The sequence below is a fragment of the Embiotoca jacksoni genome, unplaced genomic scaffold (genome assembly GCF_022577435.1).
Source record: "Embiotoca jacksoni isolate LCO1_2020_lvr unplaced genomic scaffold, fEmbJac1.0.p SCAF_44, whole genome shotgun sequence".
Taxonomy (NCBI): Eukaryota; Metazoa; Chordata; class Actinopteri; family Embiotocidae; genus Embiotoca; species Embiotoca jacksoni.
Genome location: NW_027185397.1, coordinates 1,519,145 through 1,539,250, shown reverse-complemented (window position 1 = coordinate 1,539,250; position 20,106 = coordinate 1,519,145). Strand labels below are relative to the sequence as shown.

The following is a 20,106-nucleotide window of genomic DNA, read 5'->3' as shown; positions in this document are numbered from 1 at the left end:
TGTTTAAAGCTGCACTACTTAGTATTTTTATATAAAACCAAAAATTTACATTTATAATGCCAATAGGAATGATACAATGGAATGAAATCACTGAAATCAACTCTGCAGCTCTAAGAAGCGTTTAGCCTCTTTTAGCTCATTGTTTTGGTTTTACATAGATGACATTTCCTGGTTTGGCTCAGTCTTTTTCCAGCAGTAAAAACCTCCAGTGAACACGACCTGCTAGTCAACCACCAGCAGGCCGACACACAGACAACATGGGAAAGGAAGCAGAGTTTTTAAGTGTTGAGCTTTACTTGTTTTAATACTCTTTGAAACCATAACATTTAAGTTCTGTACAAATCGACAGGACAACCTGTTACTGCTCCTCTGAACCTTTTTAAGAAAAATGGAGGGTCCGATTACAGCTGAGAGAAGGCGGGACCAAAAAAACAAACTCTGTAACATGTTTTTAATCTTCAGCGTGGAGGACTTTACGTAAAAGGGTTTTCTATGATTAAATAAAAGACTTGCAGGAGAAGCTGTTCGATCTGCACATGAAACTCCAACAAATGACAGGGCTGAAAAACAGACTTCCCAACTGCAGGACCGTTTTAGAGACAGACTGGTCCTCTGCACAAGTCTGAATATCTGGAAGTTATTTAACTATTCTCCTTCCAACCAATGAGGAGATGTGAACGTGGCAGTGTGGGAACCCTTCTGACAAGCAGATGTTTTTTTTCCTTTAAAATAATTGTTTATTTATTTCATTACTCTGATTTTATTATTTTTCAAATATCTAAAAAAATATATATATATAAATTTTCCATCAGGCTGGTTGTTAATATTCTTTCCGTCTCACCGTTGTTGGAGGTTAAATATTAATAAATAACATCGAAGGTAAAGATTCAGAGCACGCACAACATTTTCTTCCTGGTCTGTCTACATCTATGCATGCTGTTCAGACGCTGCTTACGACAGCCGGGAGTCGGAGGACGTGATGCATTTAACCGATCTTCAAAGAAAAAAAGTGGCTTTTATGATATACAACAATAATAATAATGTTCATGCCCTGCTGATGTGTCAGTCTGACAGCTGTTAACGGGAGCAGACAGCTGAGGTCAGGTGTCGGTGCTGTTTCATGTCTCTGAAGCCAGAACGCTGTAATGATGGTTAATAGGATCAGATTATACTTCGTTCTTTCATTTTTCAAATGCAGCAGTCTATTTCCACTGCAGACGTGTCACACTGTGCAGCTTATATACATCCAGCTTATACAACCATCATTAACACATGCTGTGTTCCTGCTCCCACCAGCTCTGTGGGATGTTTTCATGTTGGACACATTTCAAAATCCAGCACCAGAGCTGCTTTTAGGACATTTGGTACGAGTCTTAAAAAAACAAAAAGAGAAGCTGAGTCATCCTCTGATCTGATCCAGTTGATTGATCCCAACTCAAACTGATCGAGTTTATCCATTACTTGAAATACAGCTACTTCATCCACGTCCAAAATAAAAAAAAATACATTGTTTATTTATCTGAAAGACTTCAGCACAGTAAAATAGCCTTTGTCTAGATTTTGAAATAAAGAAAAAGAGCTCTGATATCTGATCATATCATCAGCAGATATCCTGAATTCATCTGTCAGAATCAATACTGAGAGAGGAAAAGTCCAACTGAGCAAATGTGTTCATTAAATATGTTGGTAACCTGTGTGGCCATGCATGTTTAACCAGGCCAAAAGACACGAATGTCAGCAGTAACTACACAATCTCCACTTCAATAAGTCTCTCTAACAGTGTTTCTAATGATTCCTTTTTCTTTTCTTTTTTTGTTTTTACTTAAAGAGAGCAGAAATACAGACAGGAAATGAGTGGAGAGAGGAAACAGTGTCTGACATGCAAACAAAGGCCCTCAGCTGAAATCAAAAAGGAGACAGCCGAGCTACATCTGATAGAAAAATGCAACCTGCTGCTGCCATTTTTAAAAGGTCGCCAAGCACGTTTGGAGCCGAATGTCTCATCGTTATTAAAGATGTCGTTCACTCTGATTTAAATAAATTAAAAATGACAACCTACTGTAATCTGTTTTTACAAATGTAACTAATCAATCATACACAAGACAACTGTGGTGATTAAACGTGAGCAGATTTTGAAGTGGTAACGTTGCCTCAACCTTTTACCTACATGTAATGTGTAGCATTTCCTGTAGCACTTTCACAATAAAAGCTGGTTTGCCAATAGAATTATTTTTCTGGTCTGACCACAACAGCAGAGCAGCTCTATAAACGTGAATGTCACTGACTGACTGAACGATATAGTTTCACCACTGGTTGGCTGAAAGCCGCAAATTTCTTTATTCATTTCAAATTAAAAGCCCTCTAATGTTTCATACACCGTTCAGCCATGAACTGTGTTGACCTCATCCTGTAATATGAAACTGCAGCCTTTGCTTCCAGTATGCATGGACCAATGTGCACCCATGTGGACCCGTGTGGACCAATATGGACCAATATGGACCCATGTGGACCAATATGGACCCATGTGGACCCGTTTGGACCAATATGGACCCATGTGGACCCGTGTGGACCAATATGGACCCATGTGGACCCTTGTGGACCAATATGGACCCATGTGCACCCGTGCAGACCAATATGGACCCATGTGGACCAGTGTGGACTAGTGTGGACCCATGTGGGATTTTGGTGATATTTGTTATTGCGCACACACACACACACACACACACACACACACACACACACACACACACACACTGTAAATATGTATGTCATAAATTATTGTTTTTCATTTAGGAGCGCATGTACTGTACTTTAATGTATAACCTTTAAAATCCCTAATTGAAGCTATCATTAGTTAGCCTCTTTAGAGAGTTAATCGATACAAGATATTGACTGAGGACAATCCTACAGTTCAGTCACGATCCAAATGTCCCCCGTGAGACACCGAACTACCAGCAGCTCACCCTCTTTATATTCAGTGAAATGGGACGACATGTTCATCTGTATGTCTGGAAATAAAAGGAAGCATCCGTGAATCCGACCTGTCTGTGTGCTGTCCTGACTCTCCCGTAGAAATCCTCCACGTCCCAGCAGACACCCGTCCTGAGCAGCAGTCCACAGGTCCACCGGCTCCGGCACCACATCACGACTTCACCGAGCACCGGACCGGATTCCTCAGGATCCAAAGGATCGAGGAGAAAAAGCTCCAGCGCTCCCACTCCCCTCGTCACAGATTGGCCGAACCCCCGCCGACGCTCGGCTCATACATGTTTACTTTACCAGCTGTGTCAACAACGCAAAGGAACAACACTAGAAAAAATTAACTGGTGCTGGGAAATAAGAAAAAAAAAAAAAAGGCTTTCCAGAAGCGCTGAAAACTTTTAGTGATAGTTTCCCTAAAAACTACACGTCTCGTCTGTGGTGCTCGAACACGTTCAACACATCTAACAACAGAAAATGAAAGCTGAAGATGAGGCAGTGAAACTCAAAGGGAATTCCCTGTTTAACTACAGGAGGGAATTCCTTCAGTTAACCTGCTGTACTACATTATTTAAAAGAGCCTCTGTGCATTCAGCTGGCACAATTATGACACTGATCATAATAATAATAATAATAATAATAATGTCAGAAAATCAGTTTCTCACAGCCGATGGGGATGTCTTCAAACAGTCCAAAATAAAAACATATTAGCTCTTCTATCGTGCCTTAAATGTACACATTATTATACTGTGTTACTATATCTTACATGTACTTTTATATTTATGTATCGACAAACTATTTATGTATATTTATTTAAATTTTTCTTGTAATAGAGCCTCCCAGCCAAAGCTTTTCACACAGCTGTACTTGTACAACCAGTGTAACAATAAACATCTGGAATTTCAAATTGAGTAAGAAAAAGAAAAGCATGAACTCTCTGGGAGTTTCCATACATATACGTTATATGGGTGTGGTGTCGAGACCAAACACAGGCCACGAACAAATGGATCTAAATCAATAATATTAATAATAGATCTATGTTAGTTTAAGATAATTAAAATGCATTCAAACAGCTTGCTGAGATCTAGTTTTCATGAGTCCAAGGAGAGTTTCTGTTTTTCTTTCACAGACGCCTTCTCTCTGCTGCACTGGGCAAAGAAAACCCACCAGAGTTTCCCAGGAACAAACCAGAAGAAGCTTCTCGTTCTCAGCTGCCTCTGGATTTATCCCCTGCTATCATTTCAGACATCAGAGACATTCAGGTGCTCCTCCGAGGTCCTGGCATTTAAAAATGCTTTCTCATGCCGACTGGGGATCACAGCTGCTCTGAGACGACCTGTCAACCGTTACTGAGGACAGAATAAACCAGCCTGGGTTTCTTTTGTTTTTGTTGAAAATTGTACTGTCAGGAAAATAGTTCTGCATTTTTTTTTTTATTGATTGAAGTTTCATCTTTTCATTTGATTCACTTGACTTGAAGGACCATTTGTTGTTTTGCCTCTTTCTTTTCTGTGTTTGAAGTGAGATCTCCGTGGGCTCTATTATCTAACCTGCACAAAGAAACGGCTGCATCTCCTCTTCCAGTCATCTCTCAGGGGAAATCAAATCGGACAATCACGTGTGCAAAGTTTCTGTTCAACACAAAGTTCAGTTAAAGTAGCTTGAACAAAACTGAACTGCACAGATAGCATGAAAGCAACACTTCAACTTATCGGCTGGTGCCATAAGAACTACAATCTACATCAAACCTGCAATATGCAACTTATTTTAGATGAAAACTGATAAACAAAGCAGATTGTTTTTGTGGATTTCTGTTTGTCTGTAACTTTTTGAGAGAGTCCTCCACAGAGTTAGCATTGTACTCCGGTAACATATCATCAATGGACAGCTGTGGGGAAAAGTGACGCAGCAGAAGCAGCAATACTTCCTTTTTAATTCCTTGTTAAACGCTTACCAACCGTGCAATGCAACCGTTGACAGTTTGTTCAGAAATGGAGGAATGCTGCTTTACTGAAACAAGCTGCAGGTCCATTAACCCGCCTGCTGTTTTCTTCTCTGTGAATACAGTCCGGTCATTTGGCTCGTATCAGAGTTTGCAGCCACTTTAAAGGTCGGACCAATCAGAGACCAGTGTCGGTGGTTAACTGTGTTTGTCCCTCCCCTTTTTCACTGTGATTGGACGGCTGGTGACAGTAAACAACATTCTCAGCGCAGAATAAACACTCAGCACCTCGACCAGCTGCTGCCGTTCATTATAACAATTAAAAACAAGATAATGTGCTGAGGAAAGAAACGCTTCAGTGGACACGGTAGGTGGCTGCAGCGGTGGCAGTGTCGGCCGGTTTGGTGCATCCTGATTGGTTAAAATTAAGCCGAGGTCTTCACCCAGTAGGACGGAACAACAGCAGCACGTTTCTTACAGACCGATATTCACACAGGGCCATTTGGTCTGGTTCTCACCAGGCTAACAGGTCCAAACCCAGCGCTGCCTCTTCCCACCTGGAAACAAACTTTAATGAGTAAAATCTGCTCTGTTATCCTTAAATAAAGTTCATCGAGCTTCCTGTCGGCACAACAACAGACACAAACCAGAAGAGAGAAGCCAGCAACCTCTTATTTGTTCTGTTGCAGGTCTGTCTGATGCTGAACCTTTTTCTGTTCAACGACCCACATCAGCAACCGATGATCACTTGTGACGGCTTCTTAGACCGAGTGGGAGCAGAACGTGGGATTAACAGCACACTTCCTGCCTGAGGAGGAAAACCTGCATCCTCTTCTTCTTAGTATAAGTATAGTGTATAAAAACAGAAACAAACATAAAGACGGGGTAATCCACAATAAAATACTCCACTTATATGATTATTTGTTGAGAACTGAAGTTAAAATACTTCAGTTCCTCTGAGTCAACCGTCACTGAGCGCTGACAGTGAACATTATCAACCTTCACTTCCTGTCGAGCCAACTGACGGTCTGACAGCTCCATCATTTGGCAGCAGAGAACATCCGGCTGCTCTTTAAGCCTTTTACCATCATTGACTGTCAACAACTAATCAGAGCTCTGCACAGCCTTGTTTTTCGACGTGCTTCAAAACCAAAATGTTCTGCCTGCCGAGAGCTGAGCGTAGTCAAAGTTCATAACTAATAACAGAAAGATAAAACCATAAGGTCTCAGAGCTGCTGCATGAAATCAATAATAAACACAAGAAGACAACAATGTTACAAATCAAAGCATCAGATGTGAAGAAATCCTCATCTTCTTACTTCCCACATTTCCCATAGAGGCAAATTTTTGTTTCATCCTCAGAAACACGCGTCTGTCTGTTTTAAATTTACAGTCTCCAAGCCGAAGTTGAGACACAACCCCGATGACACCGCGATGATTTCATCCGCAGTTCTTCTCTCAGACTTGAAAAGAACTCCTCCAGAGCCACAGGGGACGTCACCGACCATCTCTTCATCCGACTGCTCTCACGGCCTTCTGCTTTTATATAAAACTCATGTTCACGGCTACACGGCTGTCTGGAAATCATTCAACGGCAGACCGACAGCAGGGGCGCCAGCGACTTCATCTGACCCCGCACAGGAATTCAAGCCACATGAAATACAATCAGGTGTTACAGCCGAGAGAGGAAAGCAACAGCAAACCGCTGACACCAGATATCCACCGCTCACACTGACAGCGCAGCAGAGTATCGCTCTAACTCGATATTACTGTTTGAGCATATTTCATAAAGAAAGTTAACCTCAGGTGCCCTACAGATGGGCTGAAAAACTGTTCAGGGTCATGAACAACAAGCTGAAACAAGACCATCGTGTTCACACACAGACTGGAAAAAAAAACTAGATTCAGTTGGCAGCAGCTTTAAATTCAGTAGAAAATACATGGACGGTATTTCTAAACGTATTCTATACATATGGATCACTGTCGGAAAACTGCAACCTAACAATTACCTTGAGGCGTTCAGGGAACATCAGCAAATTGTACGTCTACAGAGTCTGCGTGTGAGGCGTTTAGGGAAGATCAGTAAATTGTATGTCTAGAGGGAGCATCTAGCAACAGAAAACAACATGAATTACCCTCTAAAGTCCGTGAACATCAGTCAATGCTCCGTTTGTGGAAAACAAGAATCTCTCTGCATTTTCTCAGTTCTTGACAAAAGAATTCTCCAGTAAGCTCATCCAAAATATGTGAAATATTAGTATCATGCATTTGGTTCTTTTCTGTTCTTCTATCACAATCAACCAAATTTAAAAGGAACATCACTGTTTCACATATAATGTACAATAAATCACCAGAGTTATAGGGAAAGAGTTCTTTTCATGTTTTGATTGCTGGGCCAGTATCTACTGGGCGAGTGAGGAAAGTTGTTATGTTGCACAGTCGAACTCCTGAACGTCTGAAACTGGAGCTCCTTTTTAGTTAAAAAGCTTCCACCTTTGTCATTTAAATGGCTGATGAATACAAAGCTGCTCGGTGGGGGAGAGAACAGAAGAAATAAGTGATCTAAAAGCGTAAAACAAATATTAGACGGAATGGTTTATAACAAAGTGCTAAATAAATAAACCCTTCAGTGGAAGATAAAGAATAATATCAGGCTGCACACAACGATGCGGATCAAAAGTTTGCCCACAACATCTGAAGATCTGTGAAGTGTTTTTAGCCTCAGGATTAATTAACCAGCTGATTCAGGAACACACTCATTAGGCTCCACGGGATTATTACAGGCACGACCAAACATGTCAAAATTTAAAAAGCCGCCGCCTCCTCTGCAGGGAGCCGGTTGCCTGGGTGAGGTGGTTGAGGTGAGTGAGGTGGGTGAGGTGGCAGCGGCAGCCCAACACACACACACACACACACACACACACACACACACACACACACACACACACACACACACACACACACACACACACACACAAATGTAGGCCAAGCATGTTCTGAAAAAAAAATCTTCAGATGCCAACAAAATAAACATCCATTCCCATGGAACAGATGTGAAGCAAACATCCTCAAACGCTGTCGTGTGGAGATAAACATCGAGATCCAGCCAGAAGCTAATCGAGACACAAGGCAAACACCTGAAGAGAAAAAACCTGAGTGTCACAACAAGGTGAAAAAGTCACCTGAGGAAGAAGAGAACAAAACTGAATACAAAAGTGCAACACTTAAATTCATACAAGTACACAAACAAACATGTTTACATGTAAACACACACATTCACACACTGCAACACTGGAGGACACACACACATTCACACACTGCAACACTGGAGGACACACACACATTCACACATTGCAACACTGGAGGACACACACACACACACATTCACACACTGCAACACTGGAGGACACACACACATTCACACACTGCAACACTGGAGGACACACACACATTCACACATTGCAACACTGGAGGACACACACACACACACATTCACACACTGCAACACTGGAGGACACACACACATTCACACATGCATGCAAATACAATTTAATGTATGCTTACAGACATACACACACATTCAGTATATGCATATGTAAACCCATCTGAATGCCCTTATATGGTCCCACACCCACCCACACACACACACACACACACACACACACACACACACACACAGCCTCTCTGCGGTGTGGCGGGATGCAGGAGCTCACCAGGTCGTCCAGGATGGTGACGGGGAAATCGAACATGCACATCTTGACGGGCTGCGCGAGTGCTCTGTGCAGGCTGAACAGGGACTTGGCCTCCATGCTGCACACAACGCAGCCGTCGCAACGCACATATAGCGACAACAAAATAAAAATAAAGCAAAACAAAACAAAAAAAATCAAGAGGGAACTCCCAACGCTGGCTGCTCGCTCTGCCTCTCACCGAAGACTGCAAGGAGCCCCTCCACCTCCTTCCTCCTCCTCCGCCCAGCCACCAACCACCTTGCACTCCCCTCGCTTCCCTCTCTCCCTCTTCCACTCCTCCTCCTCCTCCTTCTGACTTCCCTCCCTCACCAGGGAACCATCTTAACTGTCAGCAGCTGCTCTCTTGTCTTCCCGTCTTCGGGGGTATTGCCCAGCAGCTCGGCAGCACTCAGCTGTTGTTCTGCAGTGTTTTTTGCTTTCTTCTCTTTCTCTAACATTCAGGCTGAGACCTGTGCATCAGTCACAGGAAGAAAAAGCTCTCCGAATGAAATGCAGCAGGTACACGGAGGAGCTGCGAGTTCCCCGTCTGACTCTCTTCTGCTTCATTATGCTGCAGCGATTTAATGAGGAGAGAAGGAGCAGCTCTTTTTACTCCGGTGGTCGACTGTGTTTGAGCCCATTAAAGACGAAGCAGGGCGACTGATTCTGAGGCTGAAGTCTGAATCAGCTCCTCCTGGTTAATGCTGCTGGTGAATGTGAAACCGGACTTTCTGCTTGGTCAAAATTGGTTCTGTTGTTTTCTGCTGTCCACGCTGGCTTCCCTGAATACAACCTGTTCCAAACATGGAGCAATGTTTTCATGAACGCATGTCGGAGGCACATGTACGTGCACGAGCATGCAGCTGACACAACACATCAGCACGTGATTTCACGCTGTTCGCTCGACCGACAGTTGTTGGCGATAACAAGCCAAGAAACACAGCAAGGTGCCAGGAAAAGACCGGAAAGAAGAGAAGTGCTGCAGAACGGACATGGACCCAAACACAGGCCTTCAAACACTTCAAGGAGAAAAATCAACGAAAGGCCAAATGCAAAGAAAAGTCAATTAAACTTATATTAACCATCACTATACCTGGTTAACTTTACCAGTGTTACATCACTATACCGGGTTAACAGTATAGTGATCTATCAAGAGAGAATCTTTACTTCACTTTCTTACCCTGTTTGCTTTCTGTTGTTTTAAATACAACTTCCAGCACCAAGAGAGAAATGCCAGCTGTAAACAGCTGTTTCTAAGCCCCGCCCTCTGCTACTTATGAGTGTTTATTTTGAATACTCTGATTATTAAATATAGATAAATCATGTTGTTTACTGTGGCGACAGTATTGTTTAGTTTCCACAGTTGGCACCTGTCCAGTGTGCTCCAGACCTTTTCTCCACCCTGACCCTCAGCAGCAGCATCATCCTCCGTCATCCTCCGTCATCCTCCTGATTTACACATGAACCACCGGAGTCAGCTGTCGGGGTTCATTGATTTAAAAGCAAAAAAAAGTTGGGGTCCAGCTTCTTGGATCTGAAGACGAGGCTTTTCTCTGTCACACATGATAGTATGAAGTACATGTGAAGATTTCATCCTGGACTTTGGGAATCTATGATGAGTAATTTCCACGATTTATGACATTTTAGAGACAAAACAATAAACCCGCAAAGAAACAGTAGAAAAATTTTGGAATTCAGTTTTTAAAAGAAAATAGCAGCAAATTGGACAGAACATTTAGTTCAGTGGAAACCTGGATTCACTCTCAGGATTATTTTTCCCACCTCCCACATCCACCTAGTGATGGTTCTGAAAACATCTGATGTGACGTTTCATTTCCTGCAGTTAAATGCTAAAGTAATATATTTATTTGGTACTTTACATAATTCTGCACATACAGCGTATCTCTGCTTGCAAGCGGTGGAGCAGGCGTCTGCACGGTGCAGCTGATGAGTGTTGAGGCGCTACATCAGTATGTGAAATGAGGTCAGAAGGTTTTGGAGTGAGACAGCAGAGAGTGAAACCTCCTGTTTCCATGTGAAGTTATGATTCTGTTGGGCAGAATCTGAAGTTCTAAGGAAGACGTTCTGGTGTCGTTGGATCCGGATCTGCTCACAGTGCATATTAAACGCTCCAGAAAGTGACCAATCCTGCAGCTCTGCAGCAGCTATATTGTTAGTTTTATGTGTTTAATGATCAATAAAGTGGACTGATTAGACTTCAGAACTAAGCGGAATCACAAACACATCCAACGGCTGCCTGCCGACACGACGCCGAGCTGCTTTTGAAGAGAGACAGAAAATCCACCTGCTTGGTAAATTGCATGTTTTTTTCCGATGGATGTTTCAGTGCTGTGCAGCTGAGGGCTTCCTCACAGCACCACGTTTGATTCGGAGCCCATCGGAGACATCGTTCCTCCTGCTGGACTCCATATTGACATTTAGACTTTTCCTCTGCGTCGTGTTTGCAGCCTGAACACGAAGGCTCGAACAGCCTCCTGCAAAATCTCAAAAATCTTTCAAGTCAAACTCGTCGTATGTAGGTCACACGGCTTTTACCCCAGATGGCTGCAATGTTGATGGAGAGGAAGTATGTTTGCGTTGGCCTGAAAAAAAAAACCTGCCTCTGAGGGTTTTTCTTTATCTAACCTATCAAACAAAGTCCTGCTTTCTGTTTGACTTCAGAACGGTAATCATGTCTCACTTACTCGCTTCGTAAACGTGCTGTTTTCAGTCATGCTTGTTGTTGCTGTGCGTTGTTGTGAGTTAATGCACGTAACATACTGTTGCTCTGTGTAACAGCACGATGTCACCACGACAGCAAGTTACAATATTATCACAATATGATCATTCTTTTATCATATCAAAACATATTTTCATCAACGATATAATATGGCACACCCCTGTTTATACTGTGTAATTATGAACTGGGTCTTTTGGGGAAATACAAGGCAAAATAAAACATGGATTCTGCATAATGAGCAAAGTGCTCCAATCGCTGTTAATTTCAAAGCTTTTCTTTTCTTTCTTGCACTTGGCTAATATTTGCATATTTACTGGACAGTTGGTCTAAATAATTTAAGTGTGTGCTGGCTCTGTGGTCTCGAGGAATTTAACCAGGGAACAAAGGCAGGACTCAGCCCTGGCTCGGATGCTAATGGTGTTTGACGTGGAGATTTAAAAGTACGGCCGCCAGTGAAGATGAAGTGCTGCTGCTTTTAAAAGGCAGAGACAGAGAAGGAGCAGCTGAAGGAGGCGAGCGAGGCGCTCCGAAACACCGCTGGGAACTGCTTTGAGATGCAGAGGCCGTCCCACGGCTGAATACTGTAGGAGAGCGGTTGTCATGGAAACTGGGAGGCAAAGCCGGCTCTTCATAGGGCTACATAAGATCAGCTCTCTCCTCCTCATGCCCTCCCCCTCCTCCTCTCCCTCCCTCCCTCTTCTACAGATACCCGGGCCAGGACAGGAAGCCAGACTGTAACCTGCAGGTCTGCTTCCTGTGGGACAAAGACAGGACGGGTGGAGGCGGTCCACATCGGAGACACACGACCACAGACTGTGTACCTGCTATCACTGCAGCATGGTGCGTCAACATGATGATGAGGTGCTACAGAACAGCAGAAAAAATCATTTCCTGTTATTACTACTAGTCCTGATTTATCGCTCAAATTATGAAACAACAATGTTTTGTTCAATCTGCATCAAAAAATTTACATATTTCTACTTGAAAAGTGTCCTGAATCAGGTTTGAATTCCCCCTCCGATGAAACGTTTTTAAATTGTTGACATGTCCATGTGGTGTTTATCATTTTCAAATCATTTAATATATATATATATATATATATATATATATATATATATATATATATATATACAAAAAAAATACAAAAAGATTAGTATGTGCGACCATCGTTCTTCCTCATTTCCCGCAACATGTTGTAATGCTTTACTCCTGTCAGAAGGTGGCGGTAATGCACCTAAGAGCTGTTTGCCAACAACCATCAAAGATAAAACTGTATTTCACCAAGAGACGAGATCAAATTTGGACCAGGGAGCAAATACTTGATTTTTTTTTTTCATGGAAAAATTCATAGCGAATTTCGAATAGTAATTTTGCCTGAAATGTGCATCGCTACAATGAGTCAGTTTCATACATCACACCCATCAGGGTGGAGGTAGGGGCGGGAATCATCAGAGATCAGAGATCCACACATACCGAATGAAGGCTGAAGTGTGTCCTTATATTCGGGCTACTTTGAGGCATTAGGGGATTTATTTCTTGGGAAAAACTTGTGAATTTGTCATTTTAAAGAACACAGGAGAGGTTTTGGGACTTTAAATAAAGTTCAAGTGTCTCTTGCAATACAATGGAGAATATTTTTTATATCCAACCTAATGCCAGTTATTTGATTTTGGGACATTCCCTGATACTGATGAGCGAGCTGGTATTTGTGCTCTTGAAGTTCAGAACATGATGTGCAGTCAGATTATTTCTTCATTTCGGAAAACTTACACGCCAGTCCTCCTTTTGTTGATATTGAAAATAATTAATAGAATATCAATAATAATCTTATGTTTTAGTGCAAAGACAAAATGAAGAGATTTACAGTTCACATCGCACAAAATACACAAAGTCAACACTGCAGGTCTCTGAAGTAAAAATGCTTCGGTGGAAAAACCACAAAGTCTAAAAGGTAAAGGTTCAATGTTATGAAAAATCAAAGTAAAAACTGTCTTAGTTCCATTGTTGATTCATCTGACAATTATTGTTAATTGCTTGGTCAGAAAATGTTCGAAAATAGTCCAAAAAAAATGACAGTCTACATTTTAAAATTGCTGGTTTTGATCAATAAATAGCCAAAAAAAAAATCTAAAGATATTTAATCTATTATCAAAAACTAATATTTCATAGGTTTGATTGATTCTCATGTTGTTTCACCTAAAATAATGAACTTAAATGTGAAAAGCAATTAATTTACTTTGATGACATTTTGGTTTGTGCAGGAAAAAAGAGGAGAAACATCATGTTGTTTTAGATTGCTTTTAGATTTGAACCTGCTCTGTAAAATAAAATGAGAATAATCTGCTCAGAAGTCAAAGTGGATTTCACAAAAACCCGATGAGCAGCCACACGTCATGTTTCTGGCCTGCAGTCTTCACACACATCTGATCCGACCGCTGGAAAATCACAAACGTGGACAAATGTCAGCCATAAAACAAATCTGTGCTGCTCGCTGACGAACACACAGCTGATGAGAAACCAGGCAGCAGAGCAGCAACAAGTCCAAATGTTACACCGACCCTGCACTCTGCAACACTGTTCACAGAAAACACACTTCTCCACGGCTCCTTCAGACGACAGGTTTCAAGGACGGGCCTTCCTCCACACAAACTGAAATAATGCTTCTGGGAAAAAAAGAGAGAAAAAAAAGGAAAAACAGAAACCCTCGGGACTAAAAGAAAAAGTCTGATTCTTGTCACATTCCATCAGACAAAGAAGTCCGATACGCTCGGAGGGAAGTCGAGCTCGGAGAGCAGAGAGTGAAGCACAGCGGCAGCAACAGAGGAGCTCAGCTTCATCTACAATTCAGAAAGCAAATAAATGTTTGAAAAGAGGATAAACATCAATAATACCAGCAAACGGAAACAGGATTTACATGGAAGGGACAAAAGGAGAAGTCTGTTTACAGTGAAAATCCAGGCCGTGTGTGTGTGTGTGTGTGTGTGTGTGTGTGTGTGTGTGTGTGGTGTGTGTGTAGGCAGTGAGAAGCCTCCCAGACAAAGCTCCGCTGTGACCTCTGACACAGTCATCATGTTTACTTCATGATTCCTGTCAGGCTGAAAGAGTTTAGTTTTACAACTGCACGGAAAAATATGAGTTTAAATGTTTCATCGAAAAAAAAAATGAAATGATGATGATGGCGAGTCGAGCTTTGACAGTTTGTATTTTACTCGTCGTCTACGCGTGGACATGACATCTTTAAAACAATGATGGAAAACACCTCCAACTTGTTCGTCCACTGTGTGTGTGAAATAGGTGTTTTTTTCATTTATTGATTTTCAATTTCAGTTGTATGGGTACACAACCACATTTCGGGTACTGCGACATTCCTCTTACACACAATTACAAAACAACCAAACATTTGAGCTATGATTCCTGTAGTGTGAAACACCTCGAAGGGGTCAGGAGATCAATGATTGACAGAATAATCACCAAGTATAAGTTGAGCCACAAAAAAGTTACTTTTTTTCTCACTGTACCATTTTCTTGAGAATTACTGGACAGATTGACCTTTTTTGGGTCTGAAAAATTATTTAAATAATATCATTTCAAATTAAAAGGGAAAATCTCTCTCTCCATTGTTTCATTTAAATGGGTAATTTAAAATGTCAACGACCAATAAATGTCCTAAAAGTTATCACGACCTGCTTTGTGGTTAATTAATGAACTGGCCGTCACCAGTTGTCTTGACATGGCTATTAATATGGCTCATTGGTCCCCTCCTACACATACATGACCATTGGACAGTACCACAGACAAGCATGTCAGACATCTGTCGTCATAGTTACAACTACAGCCCAGTGGTTAAGTTGCGACACGGTCAAAGTTTGGTTGGGTTTAGGATGAGATCAATAAGTACGCTACTCACTGAAGTTACAATATGTTACATAAGCTGACGATGATTTCAATTAAAATCAGTCGACGTGGACTTCTGTTTTCACGCGGGACTCAGACGGCGGTAACCACGGTAACAGTCCTGCGTCTGCTCCATCACACCACTGACTCCGGTCATAACCACCATGTCCACTAGAGGCTGCAGAGGAGGTGCAGGTTGGTAGGCAACCGATAATTTACTGGTCTGATAACGTTCAAAATCAAAGCTAAGTCCAATAAATGATATTTATATTGCTCAAAATCAGAAAGCTTGACAATCTTTACAACATACGACACCCTCGATCATCGAACCGTCCGTTCACATACGGACAAACAGAGCAGACGAAAGGAGCAACGACAAAAATAGAATGCAGCTGAACGACATCACGCTGCACATTCAGCACAAAGATATGATATTAAATTAAATGCAGTATCACACGTGACAGTCATTTCTTCTGTGATTAGTCTGGAACATTTGCACAACCACAAGACCAATCAGCGACCATCTCATTTTCTAACCATTTATTTTATATCCCAGCATGCACTGGGCACTAATCAAAGTACCGTCACAGAGCCGATACATCATCTCACATACATAACAGATTATTCAGCTCACATGCCTGCATGTCCGACAGTCGTGGCAGAATGAAGCCACACAACAAAAAATCAATACACACAATTCATGGAGATGAATTCCTTGCCTACTCAGGACTAATGCTCATGGCAGGAATCACCAGCGACATCTGCAGACACACCTCTGATGCATTATTTATGTATCCGCTTTTGTTTATGGTCACTGATGCTGCTGTGGGAGTAAACAAGGGGACCCCCCAACCCCCCAGCCCCCCCACCTCAGGTCCTGGACAGAGGAGGTGAGGAGATCTACAGGCTGAAGGACATTTACAGGTTCCTGGTCTGCAGCCACAACAAACAACGGTCTTTAAAAGTCTTTTAAATATGATAAAATAAGTTCACAGAGTTTTAAGGGGTGTTTGATTATTCCAGCTGGTCTCCAACTCAGAGAGTAAATCCTGACGTCCCACTAACATCTCACTGTTCTGGTCCATCAACACATCCGGCCGGAGACGGGTCGGGTGCCTCACAATAAAAACACCTGTGGTTATGCTTTGGTTTATCATATTAAATATAACTACTGTATTTAACTTTATTGCAACCGTTTTTCATTTAACTAACAGGTAGAAGACTCGGTAAAATAAATATTACAATTTCTGGAAGTTACAAATAAAACAAGGCAGGTCATGATACTGAATTATGGTTTCTGTTCCTAATTTTAACATTGGTTGTGTATGGCAAAAAATAATGAACAACATTACAACAACAAACTTCGCCATTTAAATGCAGTCATGCAGGTGCAATGTCAACTGTCTGGAAATATTTGAAACCCGTTCTATTTTCCAGTTGCCCCGTGATTCATTCAACCTGCAGTCCAAAACCCAAACAGTCATTTTATGATTTATAACAAATTCCAACGTTTGAAATTAAAATTAAAATCAACAAAACTATTCATAATAATTGTTGCAGCTTTAATGCCACGTCTTACTTTTGTCAAAAAAGAGAACTGTGTTGTTTACAGAGACATAAAGACAGAAAGACATAGAGACAGAAAGACATAGAGACATAGACAGAAAGACATAGAGACACAAAGACATAGAGACATAGACAGAAAGACATAGAGACAGAAAGACATAGAGACGGAAACATGTCCCAGTCTGAGATGAACATGGAGAAAGTGTCCACGTTGTCCCAGCTGGTCTCTGTGTGTGTTTTAATGTGGTACATCTGTGGGAACACGTGAACAGGAACCTGCAGCAGGAACCTGCAGTCTGTCCGACGGTTGTCATGGCAGCAGAGACGGACTGCACGGTCCCCGTTACAAAAGGTATTGATTGATCACCTGAGGAGCTGCAGCTCACACTCACCTTGAAGCCTGTCACTCATCACTCCAGCTGTGTGCAGATGTGCAGAAGGCCGCGATATGCAAATGAGCTCCGGTGACATTTAAACATGACCCGCTGACTCCGATGCTAACGAGGCTTACCTGTTTTTCCAGCATGATCATTCTCTCAGTATCATGACCTTCATGGAGTGAGTATCCATGCGAGTTCAAGTGCACCGGGAGACGCTCTCCTCCTCCGCCAGCATGTTCTTCTTCACGGGAGGGAGGAGGGAGGAGGAGGGAGGGAGAGGGAGGTGACTGATGCTCACGGCTAGCTAGCGCTGGGAGGCTAGCGGACCGTTACGATGCTTTGATCCTTGAGAGAAATGTCCTCGGCGGCTCCAGCATGTCTTCACATCATATAAAAGACATGAAGGAGTGTTTTCCTCACGGAGACAAAGAGACCCGCCACATCGGTCCGAGGACGGGAGGGACAAACCCGAGCGACTGGCAAGCTAACGTTAGCGCTAGCGTCAGCCAGCTAAAAGAACCATCGACTATAAGATGCTGTTTGTCTCCTCGTGTCCTCGTCCATCGTGTCCTCCTCCTCTCACTCCGACCAACACGAGGGGACAGCGTCCAACACCTCCTCTCACTCCGACCAACACGAGGGGACAGCGTCCAACACCTCCTCACACCGTCAAATCCTCCCCGGTACTCGACCACGGCATCCTAGTTTGGAGAGGAGGGAGGAGGAGGAGGAGGTGATGTGGAGGAGGAGGAGGAAGAGGAGGAGGAGGAAGAGGTGTCCGACCGCTGAAACACTTAATGGAGGCTGCTGCTGGGGGGGATCTCCGTGTTCAGCAGGAGAAGGAGGAGGAGGGAGGGAGGAGGAGGGGGATGAGGGAGGGGAGGGAGGGAGGTGGAAGAGGAGGGGGAGGAGGAAGAGGAGAGAGGGGAGGGAGGAGGATAAAGGGGGAGGAGGAGGGGGAAGGAGGAGTAGGACGGAGGGGGAGGAGGGGGAGGAGGAGGAGCACGAGGGAGGGAAGAGGGGGAAGAGGAAGAGAAGGGAGGGGGAGTAGGGAGGAGGAGGGCGAGGAGAAGGGAGGAGGTGGAGGAAGAGGGAGGCGGACACAACGACGCTCCTGAACGCATCACACGTGGAGCGACACTGAGGCGAAACTGAACAAACCCTCTTTTTACAGTCGACTTACTGGACTGTACTTTTGACTCTTCTGTACCTGACCAGATATAAACTATAACGAAGTGGACCCTTCTAACCTCTTTCATCACCTTACCAGATATAAACTATAACGAAGTGGACTCTTCTAACCTCTTTCACCACCTGACCAGATATAAACTGTAACGAAGTGGACTCTTCTAACCTCTTTCACCACCTTACCAGATATAAACTATAACGAAGTGGACTCTTCTAACCTCTTTCACCACCTGACCAGATATAAACTATAACGAAGTGGACTCTTCTAACCTCTTTCACCACCTTACCAGATATAAACTATAACGAAGTGGACTCTTCTAACCTCTTTCACCACCTTACCAGATATAAACTATAACGAAGTGGACTCTTCTAACCTCTTTCACCACCTGACCAGATATAAACTATAACGAAGTGGACTCTTCTAACCTCTTTCACCACCTTACCAGATATAAACTATAACGAAGCGGACCCTTCTAACCTCTTTCACCACCTTACCAGATATAAACTATAACTAAGTGGACTCTTCTAACCTCTTTCACCACCTGACCAGATATAAACTATAACGAAGCGGACCCTTCTAACCTCTTTCACCACCTAACCAGGACTCTTCTAACCTCTTTCATCACCTAACCCGGTATAAACCATAACGAAGTGGACCCTTCTAACCTCTTTCACCACCTGACCAGATATAAACTGTAACGAAGTGGACCCTTCTAACCTCTTTCACCACCTTACCAGATATAAACTATAACTAAGTGGACTCTTCTAACCTCTTTCACCACCTGACCAGATATAAACTATAACGAAGTGGACTCTTCTAACCTCTTTCACCACCTTACCAGATATAAACTATAACGAAGCGGACCCTTCTCACCTCTTTCACCACCTGACCAGATATAAACTATAACGAAGCAGACCCTTCTAACCTCTTTCACCACCTAACCAGGACTCTTCTAACCTCTTTCATCACCTAACCCGGTATAAACCATAACGAAGTGGACCCTTCTAACCTCTTTCACCACCTGACCAGATATAAACTGTAACGAAGTGGACCCTTCTAACCTCTTTCACCACCTTACCAGATATAAACTATAACTAAGTGGACTCTTCTAACCTCTTTCACCACCTGACCAGATATAAACTATAACGAAGCAGACCCTTCTAACCTCTTTCACCACCTAACCAGGACTCTTCTAACCTCTTTCATCACCTAACCCGGTATAAACCATAACGAAGTGGACCCTTCTAACCTCTTTCACCACCTGACCAGATATAAACTATAACGAAGTGGACCCTTCTAACCTCTTTCACCACCTTACCAGATATAAACTATAACGAAGTGGACTCTTCTGACCTCTTTCACCACCTGACCAGATTTAAACTGTAACGAAGTGGACCCTTCTAACCTCTTTCACCACCTGACCAGATATAAACTATAACGAAGTGGACTCTTCTAACCTCTTTCACCACCTGACCAGATATAAACTATAACGAAGTGGACTCTTCTGACCTCTTTCACCACCTGACCAGATTTAAACTGTAACGAAGTGGACCCTTCTAACCTCTTTCACCACCTGACCAGATATAAACTATAACGAAGTGGACTCTTCTAACCTCTTTCACCACCTGACCAGATATAAACTATAACGAAGTGGACTCTTCTGACCTCTTTCACCACCTGACCAG

General features: G+C 42.8%; 1 protein-coding gene across 2 annotated transcripts in view; it reads right to left on the bottom strand.

Annotated features, from left to right (window-relative positions):
• Positions 1–18,097, bottom strand: part of LOC138210242 (ral guanine nucleotide dissociation stimulator-like) — a 60,822-nt gene extending 42,725 nt beyond the window's left edge. The window contains exon 1 of one of the 2 annotated variants that reach the window (XM_069169293.1): positions 17,364–18,097. In XM_069169293.1, the coding sequence (XP_069025394.1) occupies positions 17,364–17,384 (21 nt within the window). In that variant the 5' untranslated portion in view covers positions 17,385–18,097. Of the gene's footprint in view, positions 1–8,634; positions 8,856–17,363 lie in introns of those variants that run through there. The other variant, XM_069169292.1, reaches the window with a different exon arrangement.
• Positions 18,098–20,106: the final 2,009 nt, after the last annotated feature.